The 20,493-nt window shown below is 41.1% G+C and overlaps 1 protein-coding gene across 4 annotated transcripts in view; it reads left to right on the plus strand.

Annotated features, from left to right (window-relative positions):
* fam49al (family with sequence similarity 49 member A, like) overlaps nucleotides 1-20,493 on the plus strand; it is a 46,856-nt gene that overhangs the window by 13,651 nt on the left and 12,712 nt on the right. The window contains exons 2-4 of one of the 4 annotated variants that reach the window (XM_084738669.1): nucleotides 7,870-7,960; nucleotides 13,732-13,811; nucleotides 15,776-15,855. In XM_084738669.1, coding sequence (XP_084594795.1) covers nucleotides 15,783-15,855 — 73 coding nt within the window. In that variant the 5' untranslated portion in view covers nucleotides 7,870-7,960; nucleotides 13,732-13,811; nucleotides 15,776-15,782. Of the gene's footprint in view, nucleotides 1-7,869; nucleotides 7,961-9,900; nucleotides 10,358-13,731; nucleotides 13,812-15,775; nucleotides 15,856-20,493 lie in introns of those variants that run through there. The other 3 variants (XM_084738671.1, XM_084738668.1, XM_084738670.1) reach the window with 3 other exon arrangements.

The raw sequence follows: 20,493 nt of genomic DNA on the forward strand, positions 1-20,493 counted from the left end.
ATTCAGTTCAGTTTCAGGTGAATATCCACACACACAGGAACACACTGTACACACAGGCATCTGCATATCACACACAAACACAATAAAATTCAACTCCATTCAAATCAATTCAACCCAATTACATTTTATTTTCATTGCAATGAAATTAACTTCACATGTAAACACACACACTGCCCTGACTGATATAATGTGGGGTGCAAGCAGTCCGTCAGGCACAAAGAGTGGCTGGCTGTACAGGCGTATCGCTCCTCTCTTTGTTTACAGTTAGCAGGGGGTCAGACAAGGACAAGGAAAGAGGGGGGCACAACAACAGTCGCACAAAAACAGTAACACACACACATGCACATACACACACATCACGCGCCCCCATGCCAGTGCGTGGACCCCTAAAAGCCTACAGCGCTCTCTTTGATAGCAGCTAATTGGCGTCCCACATCACAAACAAAGATAACAAGAGCTTCCTTTAACTGTACACCCGTCCATCCTCTGACAGCCAGAGCTCAGAGAGGAAACAGCTCTTAAAATAAAAAATTCAAGGCTGTAATTTTTCCAACTCTGCTTTTTTAAGCCCCAAAACGCCCCTGAGCCAAATTATGGTGCTCAAATATTAATGGCTACATTAAATATAAGGAATATATTCATCTCTGTGGCGAAGAAAAGAAAGAAAACACAGCACCGAAACTGAATTATGTTACCAAGAATCTCTCATGTTAGACACTTCTGACAAATAGATACATACTGTGCACTGTGCAGAAATAATGGTTCAAACAAGGTTCTCCCTAAAGGGCTGAGGTTCTATCCAGAGTTCCCTCTAAAGAACCCTTTTTGAAGTAAGGGTTTGTTCTAAGTCCTTTGTAAGACTAAGATTCCATTAAGAACCATTTTCATCTAAAGAACTATTGAAATCCTTGAAGAACTCTTTCATCAAGGGTTCTTTGGAACATAATGTGAAAGGGTTCTTTGTAGAACCCCCTGTGTGTGTTCTAGGTAAAACCCTTGGAATATAAAAGGGTTCTCGGTGCAACCACCTGGGTAGGTTCTGGTTAAAAACTTTGGGATATAAAAGGGTTCTTGGTTGAACACCTTGGGTGGGTTCTTGTTAGCAACCTTAGAAAGAGGGTTCTGGGTGGAATCATTAGACCATACAAGGGTTCTCTGTAGAATAACTAACGGGTGAAACCTTTCACAGATGCTTTAGTAGCCCTAATGCTGGGTTCTAGATGGAACTCAACTCTTGTAAAAGCTTCTGCCAGGAACCAAAATGGGTTTTCCTATGGGAACAAGCCAAAGAACCATTTGGCCTGTTTCTAATTATCACCTTTATTTCTAAGAGCGTATAAGACAGATGCAGAGGCATTAAAAAGCTCCAGTAATGTCTCCACAATAGAGACATTAGAGCTCGGGTTTTATCCACCTCTGAGCAAATAAGCCATGAAATCCCTCAGTCGCTGCCCCAGTTCTTCATTTCAATCGACAAAATGATCACACTGAACATGTCACACAATGAAAATGGATTCAAGTGCAGCTTAAACATGATGCCATACGCCCTCTCTCTGTCATTTTTTCTGTCTCTCACTCTGTCCTCCCCTTTCCTTTGTCAGCCTCACACCACAGAATCACAATGCTCATTTGCAATCGCCCTTTCATGAGGCACCGTGCGCCGCGCTGGACTCACACTCAGCCAGTGTGTCTGTGTGTATTAGGAGGAGAAGGGGGAGGGGTGACGCTGAGGAATCGTAACCTCCTCCTTCCATTTCCATCTCTCTGTTTTGCTCTCTGGCGCTCCATCCTTCACCATTCTCACGCTCAGCTCTCCCCTTCCAATCTCCTTCCCTCCTCACCTCAGTGAGGGACGGCTGTATCTATAATTGTGTATGATTGTGTGTGTGTGTGTGTGTGTGTGTGTGTGTGTGTGTGTGTGTGTGTGTGTGTGTGTGTGTGTGTGTGTGTGCGTGTGTGTTGTGGGCCTGAGGCAAATTGGCTGTAGCATTCCATCGTCGGTCAATCTTTAGCGATGGTCTAGCTGGGTCTGACACTGCCACCTCCCATTACTCCTGGATCTAGGTCTTTGTCAATGCTCCTCTCCTCTCCTCTCCTCTCCTCTCCTCTCCTCTCCTCTCCTCTCCTCTCCCTTATCTTATTCCTTTCCTTTTCTCTCCTCTACTTTCTCATCCTTGTCTCTCCTGTCTTCCCTCAGCATCTCCTTTCCTTTCCTTTCCTTTCCTTTCCTTTCCTTGCACTTCTCATTCCCCTTCATTTCCTTTCCTATTTTCTTCTCCTCTCTATACCCTCTCCTTGTTTTCCCTCCTTTCATCTTCTTTTCTCTTCTAGCCTCTTCTTTCTTCTATAGCGTTTTCATTTCCTTTCCATTCCTCTTCTCTCCTTCTTTCTTCTCTTCTCTCCCCTCCTCTCCTAGCATCCTTTCTTTTACTTTCATCTACTTTCCCTCTGTCTCTCCTTTCCTAGCCTCTCATTCCCACTTTTTAAAACTTTTCTTTCCTCTTCTTCTCTTCTTCTCTCATCTCCTACAAAACTGATCTCCATATGTGATCATCAGCACACCAGCATCAGCACAATATGATTTACAGCAATGTACAGTCTATTAACAATGTACATTACATAAATTATGTCAGGCTTCAAAAAGTGGTTAAACACCTTTTCTCTGAACAAAACAGTGGATTAACTGAGTTTATGTGGGTGTTTAGTTCACTCTACATCCCCCTCTTTTCCCTTCTTTCTCTCAAAACGCACACATGAGCTGGTGTTTTAGCTGCAGCCTCCTGCACTCGTCTCTACCTTTAGGGAGAATACGCTGAGAACAAAGAAGGGAATGAGAGAGGGAGGATATAAAAGACACACAAACAGAGGAAGAGGTCAGAAGGGTGTGCGGTGAGAAGATGAGTGAATGAACAGCTGCATAAAAGAGGGTCTTGGAGTGAACAGGGAGTGGAGAGAGGGGTGTGGGAGAGCGGGCGAAAGGTTGAGAAAGAGTGGAAGAGAGGGAGCGAGAAGAGGAATGATCGCCATGATCTTTTTTAAAAAGAAGGACCTGTTCAGTGAGCAGAACTAACGTGAGCTAAGTAGCGCAGCCTCTCAACAAAACAGACAGATGTCTGAGTACAATGACTTTGTGATCGCCCTTTCCCCCCCTCAGCCTCTCTCACCAACTGGTTCTGAAATACTTATCGGCTCTGAAGTTGCTGAAAAAGCAACTATATTTAAAGACTGTCCCTCCCTCCCTCCCGATTGGCTAGACCTCTGTTTCAGTGTCTGCTCTCTGGAGACTGCAGAGTAGTCCAATATTTGATTACTGTGACACTGATTCATGATGGGGCTCCTTAAGTGGCACTGCCAATATCAAAGTGAAGTCTTCCTGGAATCTGAGTGATAAGTTTTGACTTTAAATTCTTCATCCACAAAATATTAACACTTTTCACACACAATTGTGAGAAATTCAAGGAAAAAACTGACTAAATTTGAAGAAAAACAACAAAAAAGTGTTTTTATTGCGTGTGTTATGCTACACATCATCACCTATACTTTTTAGTATACTATTAGTATCTGGCCCAGCAATGAGAAAAATATCGTATTGCAGGTATTCCTGGGTCTTTTAAAGGTGCTTCAGAGTTTGTCTTTTCCTGGAAAACAATTACAAATGCAGGGATGTTACTAAATTTGCAATTTCCAGTGAAACACTTTCTTGCTTATGATGCCAATGGAGCATGGAGGGAGAATACATCTGTCCTCTGCAGAGAACTGCAGTGTTTGCTGGGACTGAGCCTGACTTTACAAAAGCACAACTCTGTAACTTTATTCAGTGACTTGTGTGAAGCTGGAGCATATTTTACAAAAAACCTTCCTGATGGAGAGATGTCTTAAGCTTACTTGTTGCAAAAGTAGCAACCATAACTGTTAGCTGCTGTTAGCAGCAACAGAACTGGGCTCAGCAGCTGGGACAAACACAGCAAACGGAGATTACAATACTGGGGTTGTTTACTGAGTCTCCTGGTGGAAGGATGGCTTCATTTGCTGATAAAATAAGTTAGCTAACCACTAACTGCAGTTAGCTCAGTTAGCTATGACTCAGCCCCAGCTCTCCCATGGCAATACATCTATGGAACGCAATATCTTATGATTTTCCCCAGTGTGAGATTGAGTTTTTTTTTTTAAATTAATGTCAGGGGGCATAAGTCACAGCCCTATTGGCTACTGTAAACACTAGCTCTGCTAGCCATATCATGGGAACTTTAAAGGCAACCCCCCCACCCTGCTGAATCAGCACCATGGACAGGGCCAGAAGTCATTGAACTAACTGCAGAGAAAGTGTGTATTTTTGCAGCAATGGGCATTTATTTTCAGGATAATGGGCTGTTGGACAAGGCTTTCAGTCCAATTTGACATTTTTTTCCCCAACTATTATGGTTTCGCAATAATGGGCCATCAGAACAAAGCCTAATCCCCCTTAATCTGGACTTTGTGGCAGACTAGATGGGCAGTAGAGATGATGCACCAAGGTCCCGGGCTGAATTCAGCACCCCCTCACTGAGACTTTATTTTTTGTTTCCTTTCATTTGTCACTATAAAGAGCATTAAACCAACACATTTATCAAATAAAATTATTTTGCACCTACTATTTTATGAAGCAACTTGTTTTGATGGGACTGTATAAAGTTTAAATGTGACCAAGATGAAGTGAAGCTGATCAAAGTGTGTGCAGTTGCGTCACATGCTGTGCAGGAAGTAGAAAGATCGAAAATTAAGTTTGCGTATGGATCAGATGAAGCAGTGCTCAGAATGCAACCAGGTGGCATGGAGCTTAAAAGGCAAACTAAAGCACTCAACTAATTAGCAGAAGAGAAAACAGTAATCCATCAAAATGCGTAGTCAGGGCCCTGAAGCTGGAGTAAAATAATGTGTCTGCTCTCAATTTCTGATCAGATAAATCCATTAATAGTTGACAACAGCTGCACAGAGCTGGTTTTTCATTAATGATACACTGTGCCTCAAACAAAACACTTCTCTGTTATTCCAAACATGAAAAAAAGTCAGACTCAGATAGAAAAATAACTCTAACTACAAGTACTAACCTCAATGTCTTAGTTAAAGTTGTCACCTCTTTTGACCTCAGCATCCGGGGCAAGACTTGACCCTTTGACCTTTCACTGAGAGGAAAGATCAATAAGCGTTAGGCAATTTACTTGAAGGGAACACACAGTCAAAATAAAGTAGAGAACATGTAATTCCAGAAGTGGATGGTGTAGTTTACGACCCCCATAAGTAGGAAAGGCAGTGCTTTGGTGTCCCACACATTCTGGAGATTAAACAGAGAATAGTCTATCCATCCATTCAATCCACCTGATTGATAACGCCGAACAGCACCCGACTGTGTGTTGCCATGAGAATAAGAGGCTGTGTTTCCCTGGCAACTATTCTTCAAAGGCCCCCGCCTCTCTGCTGTCTGCACTCTCTTGATGAGATTCAATGATGCAAGGGCAGCAGCAGTAGTGTTAATAGTTACACCAGTCAGCGGGTAAGACAGCACTGGAGTTGTGACAGACGCACAATGAATGAGATTAGCTTAACATGCTAAGTCCTTTATCGAAATGTAAAGATGGGAAAGAAAGAATCGCCTGCAAGGCTCTCGGATTAGACTGGTTCAGGTTATGGAAGGGTAATATGGATAATTTTGGCTTGAAGCTATACCTACATCTTTTGTTTCTCACTGTGACTCATAGGCACTTTATAACTGTTGTGTAGAATCATTATAGTACACATGGTACCAAAAAGAGGGTTGGGCTGCCATTGTCCATTGCGATGGCTGACAGTCCTCAACTACTGAGTCGTCTGCCATTTTAACATCGTGGTTTAAAAAAGACGTCTGTATTTCAGGTAGTGTGTCCCCTTAGAGTTGCCATAAAATTGTTGCCTAAGTTCTGTTTTTGACATGTGGGCAACAAAAAAGATGATGTTCTTGTACTGCTGTTCATTGCACTACATCTCTATTATTTTATCATACTTTTTTAAACACAAATTACAGACGTGGTGCAGAGGCGAAGACCCTTTTAGATCCAGCAACAATGTCATTGTCCATTGTGATATTTCACTGTGGAAACCACGATATGGAAATTTAGTAGATATCGCCCAACCTAAAGAGCATCGTAGGACACTTAAAGGGGATAATTATTTTTTTAATAACAACAACATTGATTAAATGACTGTAACTTGAAAGGAACTCTCAGCGCTGTTAGCTTTTTAGCTTTTATCAGCTCACTGCTTTAGTTTTATGGCCACCAAAGAAAAAACTGCTGTTTAGGTTCATTTTTTTTTAACTCATTTGTTCACTCTTACCACTCTCTTAGTGTAGTTTACAGCAATAGATGGCAGTTATTTTCAATGCAAAAGCCTTAAAGTACCAGACAGACAAAGTTAACGGCTAGCTAGTCAACATAGTAGAGCATTTAGCAGCTGAAGAGCCAGATCCCCTTGACTCAACAATGTCTTTAAATAATAACAATAGATCAAATGACTTCATATAAGATGAGGTTAATCACTTGTAGTGACAAAAAAGAATTAGTACCACTCAGCACTGTTTACTTTATAGCTTGTTTCACATCAGTTTTAGTTTTGTGGCTACTAAAATGACTAAGCTGCTGTTGGTTTGGTTTTTACGGTTTTGTTCACTCTTACCACTCTCTGCAGCTGACAACACTTTAAAGAAATGTATGTCACCTACCCAGCTTTAAAAAGCAGATAGACAAAGTTAGCAGTTAGATAGTAAACAGAGTGGAGCATTTAGCTGCTGAAGAACCAAATCTTAAAGATCCCATCCATTCAAAAATGTGTTTTTGTTACATGTATGTTCCCTAAGACTGGTATCTGGTCAGGTTTTTCACTAGAGTGATGTTTTCACATTCCTCTGATGGGGAAATTCAAACATACCAAGGAAAGCTGGATTTGATACGTAACAAATTTGAAAGCCAGTCACTGTCTAATTTGCTTTATGTAGGAAAAAAAATCAGGAACTTCCAGCTCAGTACACTTGTCAGTTAGCAGGAGACAGAGTTAGCATTACCTGTCTCAGCCCCTGCTAATTACAAGCTAACAAACAGCTAAACAAATAAAAGATGGCAACTACACTTACTATTCTAAATAGTAGTAGTAGTAATAAGTTCGCTAGTTTGCAGACTCTTCATCTGAGTCTGAAACTGACCGAGGCACAAACATGAATCTCTCCGTGTTTCCTCAACACTAATGGTACCTATATGCACTGCTCTTTAAATGCTCAACTTAGCACAAGCAGCACCTGGTGGGCCCAGCAAAAACCATGCTAAATAAAGTATTAATCATAGCAGAGTATTTTTACAAAACGTTTCTGGAGGGGAATTTTAATCTCAGGAGTTGGTGGAGACCAAAACAGAGCTAAAAGGAGACAGAATGTTGGATTTACATTCTTTGGATGAACATTTCAAATAACTGTTAATGATATGCTAATGTTTAGCATAGCAGGTTTGAACTATGTACGAGTAACATGTTTAGACGTAGTAGCAGGATACATGTGGGTGTATCAAATTTCATTGTGAAGCTAGCTAGGTTAAATCATACCCTCATCTAAAAGGCTAATGAAAGCAAATTAGCACATCAGCCCCATTACTCAATTACTGTTTTATTTTTTTCTCATATGTGTATTTGCCCTTTACAGCTCTTTCTTTGTCCATGCTTTTATTTGCCCTTGTCGACTCAGTGCATGTTAAAGACAAAATCAAGGCTTCTACGTTCATCCTTTTCCCCGATGCTGTAGCTGCTGCATGTGATGTTGATTTTTATGCTAATTTCTCTTTCTCTCTGTCTGTCCGTCTGTCTCTTTGTCAGGTGGTGGGTGCTGATGCTGTAACCACTGTGTGGAGCTGACAAGCCCTGGTTGATGCAGTGAAGTGTTCCAGAGGGATAAACACAAGCGAAGGTAGGAATGAAAACTTGGGAGTGGAGAAAAAAAAGAAAGAAAGAAAGACAGAAAGAAAAAAGAACAGCAGCTGAAAAACAAGGAGATGGCAGAGAAACACCATATGGGCGAGTCGGAGAGGGGGGAGATGGATGGACACTTCAGGGATAAGGGAGCGGAGATGGGTAGAGCTGTGAGAGTACAGTCGCTGCATCCGTTGCATACAGTACAGCTGCTGAATGGGTTTGATTCACAGGCCACTGAATACCCAGTCAGCCAGCGTGCGACAGAAAGAGAGATCATTGTGGTTAGACAGAAAGAGACACAGATGGAGAAAGGGAGTTCAGATGGTATTATTGGTGAATTAATAGAGGTTAGACTTGGCAAAGACGAGCATCTCCGCTTCTGTGCTCAGTAAATCCACACTGACGAAGCTCCTGGTGTGTAACAGGAGGAATCTTTCAGTACAAGCTGAAAAGGAAGCCGGGAGGCCTCGCTCTGCTGCTTGGCTTCCAGTCTGGACCAGGTTTGCTTTTGAGACGCCATGTGGGAGCCGAGCCGTGTCTTTATTAAGACTCGAGGAGCCCCCTCGGTTTGGTTTCTCCTGCCGGACTACAGATGAGAGCAGTGTGTGCTGTGCAGTTGCATAAGAGAAGCACTTTGCTCCACTTTCACGCTGGCTGACTGCAAACACTGTGTTTATGTGTGTGTGTGTGTTTGCATGTAAGAGAAACTGCAACCAGTTGCAGTCAAACACACTTCCTAATTCATAGAATGCCATGTCTGAAAGGGATAGTTTGGATTATTTGTTGATTATAAGTGGGGCTGTATAAGGTCTGTAGTAGATGTGGCCAACATGGCCCCAGTTTGGAGAAGCAGAGAGGAGTACAAGCATGGAAGCTGTACAGAGTCAGCAACAAAATATATTTTAGCCACCAAAGAAAAGGCCCACCTAAAAAGAAACAATATAGATTGAAGTGTACACTATATTTAGATTTAGATATATTTGTTTGTGTGACTGTGTGACTTCTGTGAATCCACCAAACCTCTTAAAACAGAGTCACACAATCACAGAAACAAACTAATTGACCGAGTTAACGGTAGACCAGCAACTCTCATGTTCTGGGAGGTAAAATGAGTGATTTTGACAATAGAGCCTGTCTAGTTTGGAGAGAATGATGATTATTTGGCTTATTGACCCAGTGGCCAGTTGTGTTATTGCAGCAAAAAAAATCCCCTGCTGCCCAAATAATATGTCTCTATTATGATTTTTTGACCCACTGAATTTTTATATTTGAAAAACTTTCCTTGAGCCGAGAAAAGAGATTCAAAAACCAATGTCATGTCATCATCATGTCAATGTCACCATGTAAAGTTTATGTGCCATGGTTTATGCACCAGACAAGAAATTCTCATTGGACTGAATGGGCGCCGTCTTTTGGTACTGTAACTTATTCTTTACAATACATCTATAGTGGTGACACCATGTTTGCAGCAGTATATTGTTTAGCTTCCTTTACCAGTACTCCTGCTGCTTCTCCAAACCGGAGATATGACAATCACTGTCTATAATACAGATACAATTGGTAAGTATCTCATACATCCCCCTTCAAATAATCCAAACTATCCCTTTAGGCAGTGTGCCTGTGATTCATCCTGTGGCTTTTACGTAATGTACATTATGGAGTACCCAGTTTAAAAGGAGACGTGTGTTTGCGCAGCCTGATCGCCATTCCCATTCTGCCACTTAGATTTGTTTGCACCTAAGGGCCACCATTGAGACTGAATGGCACCCTGACAGAGATGTGCTGTGACAAGACAGGGCCAGAGGAGCCAGGAGAGTGCTGCTGAGTGGTGAAATAGAGAAGTGAGGCAGAGAGGAGCACTAGAAGGGGATATTTTTGAGGAACCCGTTCTGACGTCAGAAACGGAAGAGAGAGAAGGAGTTTTCTCTGTTTGCGTATGAATCGAAAAGATGAGTTCACAGGATGATAGAGAAGACAGAAATTTAAATCACATGGACATATCCTCTTTCTACCAACAACACGCAGCAGAAGAGTATCCTGTTCTACAAACGGCTTGAAAAAAAAAGAACACAAAGCAGCATCTAGCAGCACACAGACCAAATAGAGCAAACCACAGGCCTTTAAATAGATGGCAGAAAAAGAGAAGTGTGAAGTGGACAGAGATACTCAGAGGGAGAAAGAGCGAGAGCAGAAGTTTACATCAGTCTCTAAGAAAAGCAGAGTGGCAACCAGTGCCGCCGCCGTCGCCGCTGCGGGACTGCAGTCATTACTTTAACCTGGGATTTACTCACAGCAACGACTTCACAAAGCAGGGAGGACAAAGACAGGACGGGGGAGAAGAAACTGAGGGCTAGAGATAAAGGAAGAGGCGACTCAGTCATAGAATAAGAGGGTAAGAAGACAGAAATGTGAGAGGCTGCTTGATTTCCTGTTTTTTAAAAGCTTGGTGTGGCTGTTTGTGCTCTGCAATTAATACAAAGACTGATTGCTCTTCAGGTAGTAAAGATTGCTGCATCAGATCACTGTTGTAAGCAACTGACCCAGTGTGTGAGCAAACTGGATGCTTTTTTTTTTTTTCCTCCACATCTTCTGCTGAGACGAGCAGACGATATCACCAGGCCAACAGTATCCTGGCAACCATCAGCCGAGCTCTGCTCTCGGGATGGACCACATGCTGCTCCAGACTTGGTGTATGTGTGTTAATGTGTGTGTGTGTGAGTGAGTGAGTGTGTGTGCGTGTGGACGGTGTGCGGCTACCTCCACTACACACACTCACCTATTCACACGTCAAAAAAGCTTTCTTTGCTTTCTATGAGGCTCGATCTGAATCTCAGCTTGACTTCGCCTTTGCAATCACCTTGTCAGGCTGAAGATGTGAATCTGTTATTCATTTATTCATAGCGTCCTGCTATCTTGGAGCAGGTGGTCTAAAAGTCAGGAGGAAGAGACGGGGCGTTTTTACATGTTTGGCCTGATGCTCACAGGTTACAGCAGTGACTCAGCACATAGCTCTCTTTCTCTGCCTAGAAATTGATTTTGTAGATTAAGTAAATAAATAATAAGCAGGGATAAAAGTTTAACTTTTTAAAAATTCCCTCTTTGAGGAGGGATGCTTCAAGGACACGTAAAAGAAAAAAGTTGCTCCTTAGTACATCACCTCTTACAGAGAGCATACACATCTGGACTATTGAGACAGATGTTCTTCCTCACCCTAACTCTGGGCTTTTCCTGCAAATAAAATGAGCAAATAAATATATCTTCAATAACAGGAAGGTGAAAGTAACACCATGTCCCAGCTTTACCCCAGGCTAGCACTAAACTTAGGCTAGCATGATAAATTATACCTTCACCAGTAATTAGCCCACTGATAGTTCTAACAGACGATACACATTTCGGTCTTCAACAAATAAACATTACCTTAAAAACAGGAAACACTTCCCTGTTTTATTTTTTTACTTTTGAAGAGAGAAATCAGTTTTACTACAGTAACTCTGGCAAAAGGGAGCTGATGGGGCTGATGTTTTCATGTAGATTCAATGATTGAGTAGATGGTTGCATAGACTTCACGGCATGTTCATGCCTCCTATGTTGCAAGAGAGAATGCCTGTGTTGCAACCGTCCCTGGTATGTTTTTGTTCCAGCTCTCCCCTACAGTAGATGAAGTACTCACCTGAAAAGTTGCCACTTTGCAAGCTGTCTCAGCGACTGGACAGTGTAACTCCATCCTGTACCTCAGTGCTGCATTGCAACAGCCGTTCTTGCTGAGTAACGGAGAAAAGACGGGGCTTTTTTTGCACGTTGGTGGCATCTCATAAACATGCTAATGCTGGCCATAACTCAGTCTTGCAGGGGGGGAAACTGATAGGCCTCCGCTGTGTGCTAACATAGCACATAAACACAGAGGGTACAGCAGAGGAAGTGAAACTTGGCAGCTGCTTACCTTCTGCTCTATTGTCGAGAAGAGAGGCTTTCATACTCGCACAGCTGAGAGTCATTTCTGAATATTGGATTCCACTCGGTTTTGTGTTTATTGTGTGTTTTTTATGGAACATACACACAGGTCCACATGTGCCCTCACAATCCTGTCCCTCTCTGATCCCTTTACACCCATTTTCCTCAAATTTCATCTTTAAAGGGACAGTTCACCCCAAAATCAAAAATACATATATTTCCTCTGGTCTGTAGTGCTGGATAGTCATCTAGATAGTTTTGGTATGACTTGCCTCAGAGATGTCTGCCTTCTCTTGAACATAGTGGAACTAGTGGGCACTTGGCTTGTGGGAACTGTGCATCTATTCTATTTGTTCTATCTGCAACATTAATGACACCCTCCACGACTGAGCTGTAGCGTTAGCATCACTGAGCTAGCCAGCATGGTGAAACAGTTGGCAGGTGTAGTTTGGTAGAAAGCTGGGGTAGGCAGTTAACTTTTGGCATTACCGAGCAAAGAAATTCCCTAATAACCTTTAAGCACAATGTAATTGAAGTGGTCTGAGCGAAAACTAGACTTCTGCCCCATTCTTGGCTTTGCTTTTAAGCTCAAGATGCATTTCTTTGAGGTGCAGTTTGGATAGGGACAGATGTGTACACAAAGATTACAAGAAAACCTCAAACTCTCACACACGTGATGCAGTAACACATCAGAGTTTGCTTGTTTTAAGGTCTAACATGACCATGCCATGACACTAAAAGCATTTTAATTGTTTTAAAGGAGAGTGCCTTGGAGGTTTTTGTCTATTTTTTAGTAAAATTCATTGTTTGTTGAGTCTCATTCACCTTGGGTTGGCGCTTCAAACCCCAAAGCGTTAGCTTTTGACAACCCCGAGAATGAGACTCAACAATCAACTATCTTTCTCCAGAATTGTTTACTGCACATTTAAAATGCGTGTGATTAAGTAATAAGAGGACAGCAAAAAGAAAGAAATATTTGGCAATTTATTTGGTGGTAATAAAAATGTGTAAATCGTGACACATGGCTCTCCCACACATGACAAGCTGTTCTGGCCTTGGTGTAGTTCTTGGTATTGGATTGAAACCAGATTTTGAGGCATGTCCCACCTCTAATTTTGAACAATATTTTGCTCCGCAGCGTGAGTTTAAACTGGCCGGCCTGAGCGGGATTGAAGAGGTTGAAATCGGGGACAACTGTCATGGTCTTAAATCACCTGACATACGCTGTTTTGTCTGCTGTTGTATACGAATATACAAGCCTGTAGACTTGTATATCCTGCAAGCCTGACCTGCAGTATAATCTGATAAAGCTTGCATCATTGGTTTCATAAAGTGCCGGCATCTGGCCTTTGGGTATGAAGTATAAAGAGCCTGTCATAAAGTATCCATAGCCTGCTGTACATGAAGGGCATTAGGAGAGAGTAGCCCATACATAGCATGCTTTTATTAGGTTACTATAGTAATGTAAATGGATTTAAACCACTGCTCAGCTCTACTGACTCCCAATGAGTGAGCTAAATGATTCACTACTGGATTTCGCCTCCCCTCTAATTGAATATGTGTATGGGATGCAAACTGTGATCAGTGTCATTTCTGACTGGGATGTCTGACTTGGCTCTGGACATATTGCTTAGACAGAAGGATGGAGGAGGAGAGGAAGAGAAGGGATAATTAGAAAAGTGCAGATGGGTAAAAAAAATAAAATAAAATAAACCAGTCCCAACCTGCTGTGTTCTCCATGTGCATGTTGTGTATTTTCCTGCGCGTTGCCAGGTTCTGCGTACTGTATGCATTTTGTTGTTTCCTCCCGTCCAGGTCGCCAGCCATGGGGAACCTCATTAAGGTCCTTGGCAAGGATTTAGAGAACTGTCCACATTTTTTCCTGGACTTTGAAAGTAAGTGAGCGCCGGGGTGTGTGCACGTGTCTGTGTGCTTGAGATGCGAGAGCACATGTGTGCAGCGGAGGTGTGCAGTGGGAGGTCGCTGGGTGGGGTCAGGGGAGGTGCATTTGGATGCGAGCTGCTGAGTTGTTGATGGTGTGATGGAGTGGTGTTGTGGGTGTGGTTTGTCATTATCAGATGCTCTCTAGTCCCACTCTCACTGCTCTCTGTTGCTAAAAGCCCCTCTATCCAATGATAGTGTAAAGACATGATGTGTAGGTATAAATAAAATGGTGTGTAGGCAATTACTGTGAGGCAAACACGCATCAGCACAGATCAAATCCAGGTACATTTTCAGAGAAGAGTTTATTTATGCTGTTACCTTTTAAACAACACTATCCTCAAATAATTTTCCTGACTTATACATAAGTCAGTTGCTATAATAATAAACTTTTTTATGTTATAATGTGATACTGATTTTCCTTTTTCTGGTTTGGCAGCAATATGCTGTCATACACGGACGTGTGCTACTAGAATTGTGTTTTGTAAGCGATAACAGCATAAATAAATGTTATAAAGTGAAACGTGTATTATTATAACAAGATGTTTTTCACGTTATAACAGTTCTACATTTAGCAGTAAGATAGTTTCACATTATTATGTCATACAAACTTATCAAGTTATGACAAACTTTTTACTTGTTATACAGCAAAAAGTTTGATATGATAACTTAGTACTGTAACATAAAATATTTCATGTCATCATGTAATTGTCTAACTTACATTGTTATAACATTACAAAAAGAAACTTTCTTAATAATATACTGTTTATCTTGTTATAATGTGAAATGTTTCATGTTATAATGTGATTACTTATATTGTTATAATATGACATTATACAAATATAAGTTATTGTGTTATAACTATATAAGTTATCACGCAATGAAGACTTATAACAAGATAAATATAATATTTTTATGTCATAATAACATGAAAATATCTTGTTATAACATGAAAAATATGTTGTTATAATAAATAAATGTTTCATGTTGTAACATGATACTGATGTGTTTTTCCTCGTCTGGTGTGGCAGCAACATTCTGCTGTACAAGTGTTCCCTTTTCTAGAAAATAATATTATGGGGTTGAGTTCATTTCAGTATCATTCAACAAAATCTTCCAAGAATTCAAAAGAGATACATAAAATGGGAATGAAAAAAAAAGACCTTGCAATAAAATCATAAATGAGTGCTTTGTTTGCATTTGGCTGCAGGAATGTCATGAAAACCCCACTGTTCTTCACTTTCACTGCTCCAGTTACACTTCTGACAGAACAATCATTACAAGGTTAACATCTGCCTACAAATAAGGGCATTGTAGTTCTCTGAGAACTTTTAATGTAGTTTTTGCTCTTGAGGATTTTTGCTTAAAATTGTTTTTATTCTCTCTCGTGTTAATTTTTCTGTATTTGATCCTGGAGGGGTTTTTTTTTCTCACCTCCTACTGAAGAAGAAAGACTCCCTTACAGTAGTGTTTTTTGTTTGTTTGTTTGTTTTACATAGACTTATTTTTTTTAGTGTTTTTTTCTTCAATTGTTTTCTCTCTCAATTATTATTATGATTCTGTTAATATTAAAGATTTGTGCCAGAACATGAGAATTAGGTTAACTGTAACTGTAAGATTTGACCTTTGCTATCCTGAGTGACACCAAATGACTTTTTCTCTTTAAGTCAAGTTATACTTACTATCATACGAGTGGGATTAAAGAAGCTCTGTGTCCATGTTGCCATGCTTCACCCAGGACATACTTCCACTGCCATTCCAACAACCCCCCTCTCATCCAGTCCCCCACCCCGACACCTTCACCTCTCACACACCACACACACGTACAACTCACTCACACACACAGACACAAACACGCGCACAACCCCGACACCCATCCCCTCATCACCCACAGACTTCTCCCCTCTCTCTGTTCCAGGGGGCTCATGGGAAACCTCCTGAAAGTGCTGGCTTGCGCCGAACTTGAGCATGGCCCAATAGTTTTCCTTGACTTTGAACGTGAGACCATCCGCTTCTTATTTTTTTGAGTTCTCCCTTTCTCTTTGTTGCCTTTGCTTTGTTTTCCTCATTCCACTGATCTTAGCTGACCATTGTGTCATCTTTACGTCCTTATTTACTCCGTTCTCCCACCTCAGCTCTCCTCCTCCTCCTCCTCCTCACCCTCTCCTTTATCTTTTGATTTCTGCTCTAGGGACTGGCATTTGAAAGTCATTTGGCTTCTTTCTAAAGGGTCTTATTCACACACGCCACATCTTATTAGACGCAGACAGATGCACAATGGCATGGTGACGCTATTGCAAAATGACAACAATAATGCTTTGATCACAGCTCCTAAGCTACAAAAACTGAGGAGAAATGAAGCGAATGCCAGTCCTGTGTGGGTTTCTGTTGCTCGGGGATGATGATGGCTAAAAAAAAGTCTATCGTCATCCCTCCACCTCCTCATCTCCTCATCCCCTATTGTGTGACCTATTGTATGTCTGACCTATCTGTGTGTGTGTGTGTGAGTGCATTACACTGAATAATGTGTGTGTAAGAGAGTGAGACTGATAAAGAAAGCCTGAAAGCAAGATTGTGAAAGAGGTTGGTAAATAAAACCACCTCTAACCCTTGTTTTCTCATTTTCCCAGTCAGTGAATTCTAAACTTTGCAGTGTGAAAATGTCCATCTTAACAAGTCATTTCAGTTTGGTGCTCAGTGGGATACTTTGAATTATTTAAAGTGGGGCTATATGAGGTACTTATCAATGGTCAGTTCCACCAAACTCAGTTCACAAAATCAGTAATTTTACCTGGCAGAACATAGGAGTTGCTTGTCTACTGTTGTCTTGATCTGTTAGTTTGTTTGTGTCATTGTGTGACTTTGGTGATTTAAAGGGTTAGGTTGGATTCACTAAAGTTGCACAATAACACATGCAAACTAACAGACTGAGGCAGTGGTAGACCAGCAGTTCCTGTGGTCTGTGAGGTAAAATTCCTGATTTTGCAAATGGACTTTGGTTGGTTTGGAGAGAGGGGGATATTTGGCTTATAAAATGTCAGTTTCCCATCAGAAAAAACTGTCTGACGGAAAGGTAAAGCCATGAAAATATTTTAATTTAGCGTACAACATACCTTTGCTTCTTTTTTGTTGTTGACCCTGTCCACAGCAATACATTACTTAGCTTCCGTGCTGCCCCCCCCGCTTCTCCTAAGTGAGCACACTGACTGTTGATAAGTAACTCATACATCCCTGCTTCAAAAAAATCTAAACTATCCCTTTAACGAGTGTCTACATCAGTCAACATCAGCTAGCTAACAATGCTAAATGCTGATGTTTAGCAGCAAATGTTTACCTTCTTTCATATGCTTGCAAATTTTAGCAAGAATGTTAGCATATTTGCAACATTTGCTAATTAGCACTAAACACAAAGCCATGCTGCTAGCTAAAAATCCAGTCCAAAATGTTCAACGGTTTTCTCGAATCAATTAATATCCTCAAGACCAAAATGATTTTGCTTCTTTCGCACTATTTTTTACTGTGGGCTGTACCTGCCAACAATGCTGACTTCTGGGTAGATAACTGGCAGTTAATTTGAATTGCAGAGATATATAAATTCAGTATATTCAGGTGTACCTGTAACATATTGAGAAATACATTTAAACACAGTCTGACCTGTCTGACATTTCTGCTGTGCTTACTTTATGTGAGCTATTATGTTGCTTTGCTAACGTCTTTAAATCACCCAGCAGCAACATCTCACCATCGGTCAGACTAAATGCTCATCTTGGTTAAACTAAAGCTGTCATTTTCTTTAGTCTGCAGCCCAACAAGTAAATTAGGTCTTCAACCTAACATTGGTGAAAGCATAAAACATGCGTTTCAGATAACCAAGATGTGTACACTTTGAAAAAACATCATAAAAGAAGAAGAACAAGAAGAAGATTTAAGACTGGTTATGAGACTGAATGAATTGTTAAGATGAAAATACTTTGCAGTGTATCCCAACATATTCTGCCCCTCCTCAACCGCTTTCCCCCCTTTAACAGCTGACTTCCTCCTCCTCCTTCACTGACTGTATGTTACAGTGGGAGTGGGAGAGCTCACTGCTGGCAAGAGACGTCAGCTGTCAAAGAGGCTGAATTTACCCTTCATTTAATATGCCTGTGATTCACTTTACTTCAAAAGCAAGTGGAATGAGTCAGACTCAGGCATGGAAGCTTTAGACACGTCCCCCCTCCTCCCAGCCACCCCTGTGCCATCTGTGAGCTCTCCTTCTGAACCCGGAGACACAGTCACCTCTGTCACACAGCTCAAAGTTTGGTTTAAACTCGATACCGAGTTCTAGTGATGGCTGAATGCTAATCGCTGTACTGTGTTAAAGCCTTTCGAAGGATCAGGAGCAAATCTGATGACAAAAGAGAAACATTTCTCAAAAGGATAAGTCCCCATCTCACACATTAAATCAGAATGCTTGGTTATACAAATAACCCTTACTAATTCCCAACCCTTTTCGCTCTGTACTCCAGTGATAGTTAAGCAGGCTTGTTACCTCGGTCAACTTTTTGTATTTAAATAGGCCACTGCGTGATGACGTATGTTTGTAGGCCAACCTGGAAGCATTGCTCTGGTTACCTCCATTAAAACCAATGGGATGTTTCTGCTGCATGTGCGGAAAATAAGATCTGTGGTGAACAAAGGTTTATGATACTTAGACATTTTTGTTTAACAAGATAATCTTTACATCCCACATTCATGGTAAATGCAATTGGCAGAAGTAAGCTAACATTATGTGATAAACAAACTATACCATGGTCACATGACTCAGTGTCAACCCCACTAGTGCTTGGCGTGATGACGTTTAATGTCCATGACAACCACCATAGTTTAATTTAGCTACTTTTTAGTGATCACCTTTTGTAAGACACGTAAAAATTTTAAATTCACTAGTTGGGTATTTATGTGTTTTATGTCGTATAACAAAACTTGAAAACCTCTTAAGCTGACTGAGATGATGGAACCCGAATAGATGATATGTTAACTCACTCTAATGTTTTAGAACCAATTCCTTCACTCTACATGCTATATACAACGCTCATCTTTGTTATAATGAAAAACAAATTTTGAAGATGTTCAAAGATGTGGCTGGGGAACCTGTTAAAGTAACATGTGTTCACATCTAATATGATGTAATATTTAGCTAATTTTAGCAAAATGCAAGTTAACTGGATAGCTGATCTAAATCAACCAGTAGCTAGCTAACTAGTTTTGCTAACAGTAGCTCACTAGTTTGCCAGCATTTTGCTTATATTGGCTAACTTAAGATGTGGCCACTAATATATATCACTATTAGCATTAGCAGACAGCAAAAAGAGGCTTAGAAAGGGTCAATTTGGGAAGTGTGGTTATTTGCTTTATTTTATATTCTACTTTTTAAATTTTAAATTTTGAGGCTACAGGTAGGAGTCAGGATGATTAGCATAGTTTAAATTAGCTTAGCATAATGACTGGAAATTGCTAACCTGGCTCTGCCCAAAGGTAAAATATCCCACCTTGCGGTACCTGTAAAGCTCACTATACATGATATATCTCTTTTATTTAATTCATCCAAAAAACTCCCATTAAAACCTCTCAGGCATCCCGAGTAATGAAAAGTCTTTGCAAAGAGCCAGTCCAGCTCCTTCCCCCTGCTCCTTATCTTTATGCTATGCTAAGTGAACCATGCCTTAACTCCAAGTTCATATTTAGCATACAGGTATAAGAGTGGTATGGATCTTCTCTACTAACTTCTCCAAGTACTCTTTAAAGCTATGCTCATGTAATTATTAGCCTACTGTACCTAGTAAACAAAATGTGTTGCTGTTTACCAGAGAATTGCAGGAGCACATTAGTGAGAAGTCATCACTAAAATAGCAGTGCTTGCTGTGCTTATTACTGCAGCCTGTGTGCACGTAGGATAGCAAATATTCCATGATTACTATTTCTCTGCAGGGAGGCAATGCCTCAGGGTGCAAAAATAATCAGCGGTGCTGCCGCATGTAGAGAGCTGCCTGGGCAAACTCCCACTCTTACTTTATACCTGAGTCACACATTGAGACGGATAGCTTGAAGAAAAGAAAAACCAAACACAACAATGACTCAAGAGGACACGTCCTAAATTGTGTCCCTCAAACACTTAATCCCTCCTGTATGCGTGCAGCACGCCACATGGGCAAACAAAGCAGAACTGTGACTGGGAGGCGCCCTGCGGCAAAAACACTGAGTTTACAGTATGTGTGCTGCTGCTCGGTGCATATGTGTGAAACAGAGAAAGAGAAAGAGCAAGCATGCCCAGAGGTTGTCCTCCCTGCTGCTTGTTTGTTTTAACATTTCTCACAATTAAACCTCAAGGGCAGAAAAAAAAAATGTCTCGACCCATTCACAGACGTGGAGGAGGGAGAACAGAAAGTGAGAAAAAGATGGATAAGACTATTACATCAATCTGATGGCACAATTACACCTATCTAGGACTGTATAAATCTCTTCTGAATGGACAGTTCAGGTGATTACAGTTCAAGAGTCAGACACACTGTCCAAATGGTGCTTTTACGGCACCTGAAAACCATCAGAATGTTAAACTATTAGCTGTAACATCATCATCCTAATAGTTCCCTGAAG

This window comes from Lutjanus erythropterus, chromosome 16, assembly GCF_056507025.1.
Source record: "Lutjanus erythropterus isolate fLutEry1 chromosome 16, fLutEry1.hap2, whole genome shotgun sequence".
NCBI classification, from domain to species: Eukaryota; Metazoa; Chordata; class Actinopteri; order Lutjaniformes; family Lutjanidae; genus Lutjanus; species Lutjanus erythropterus.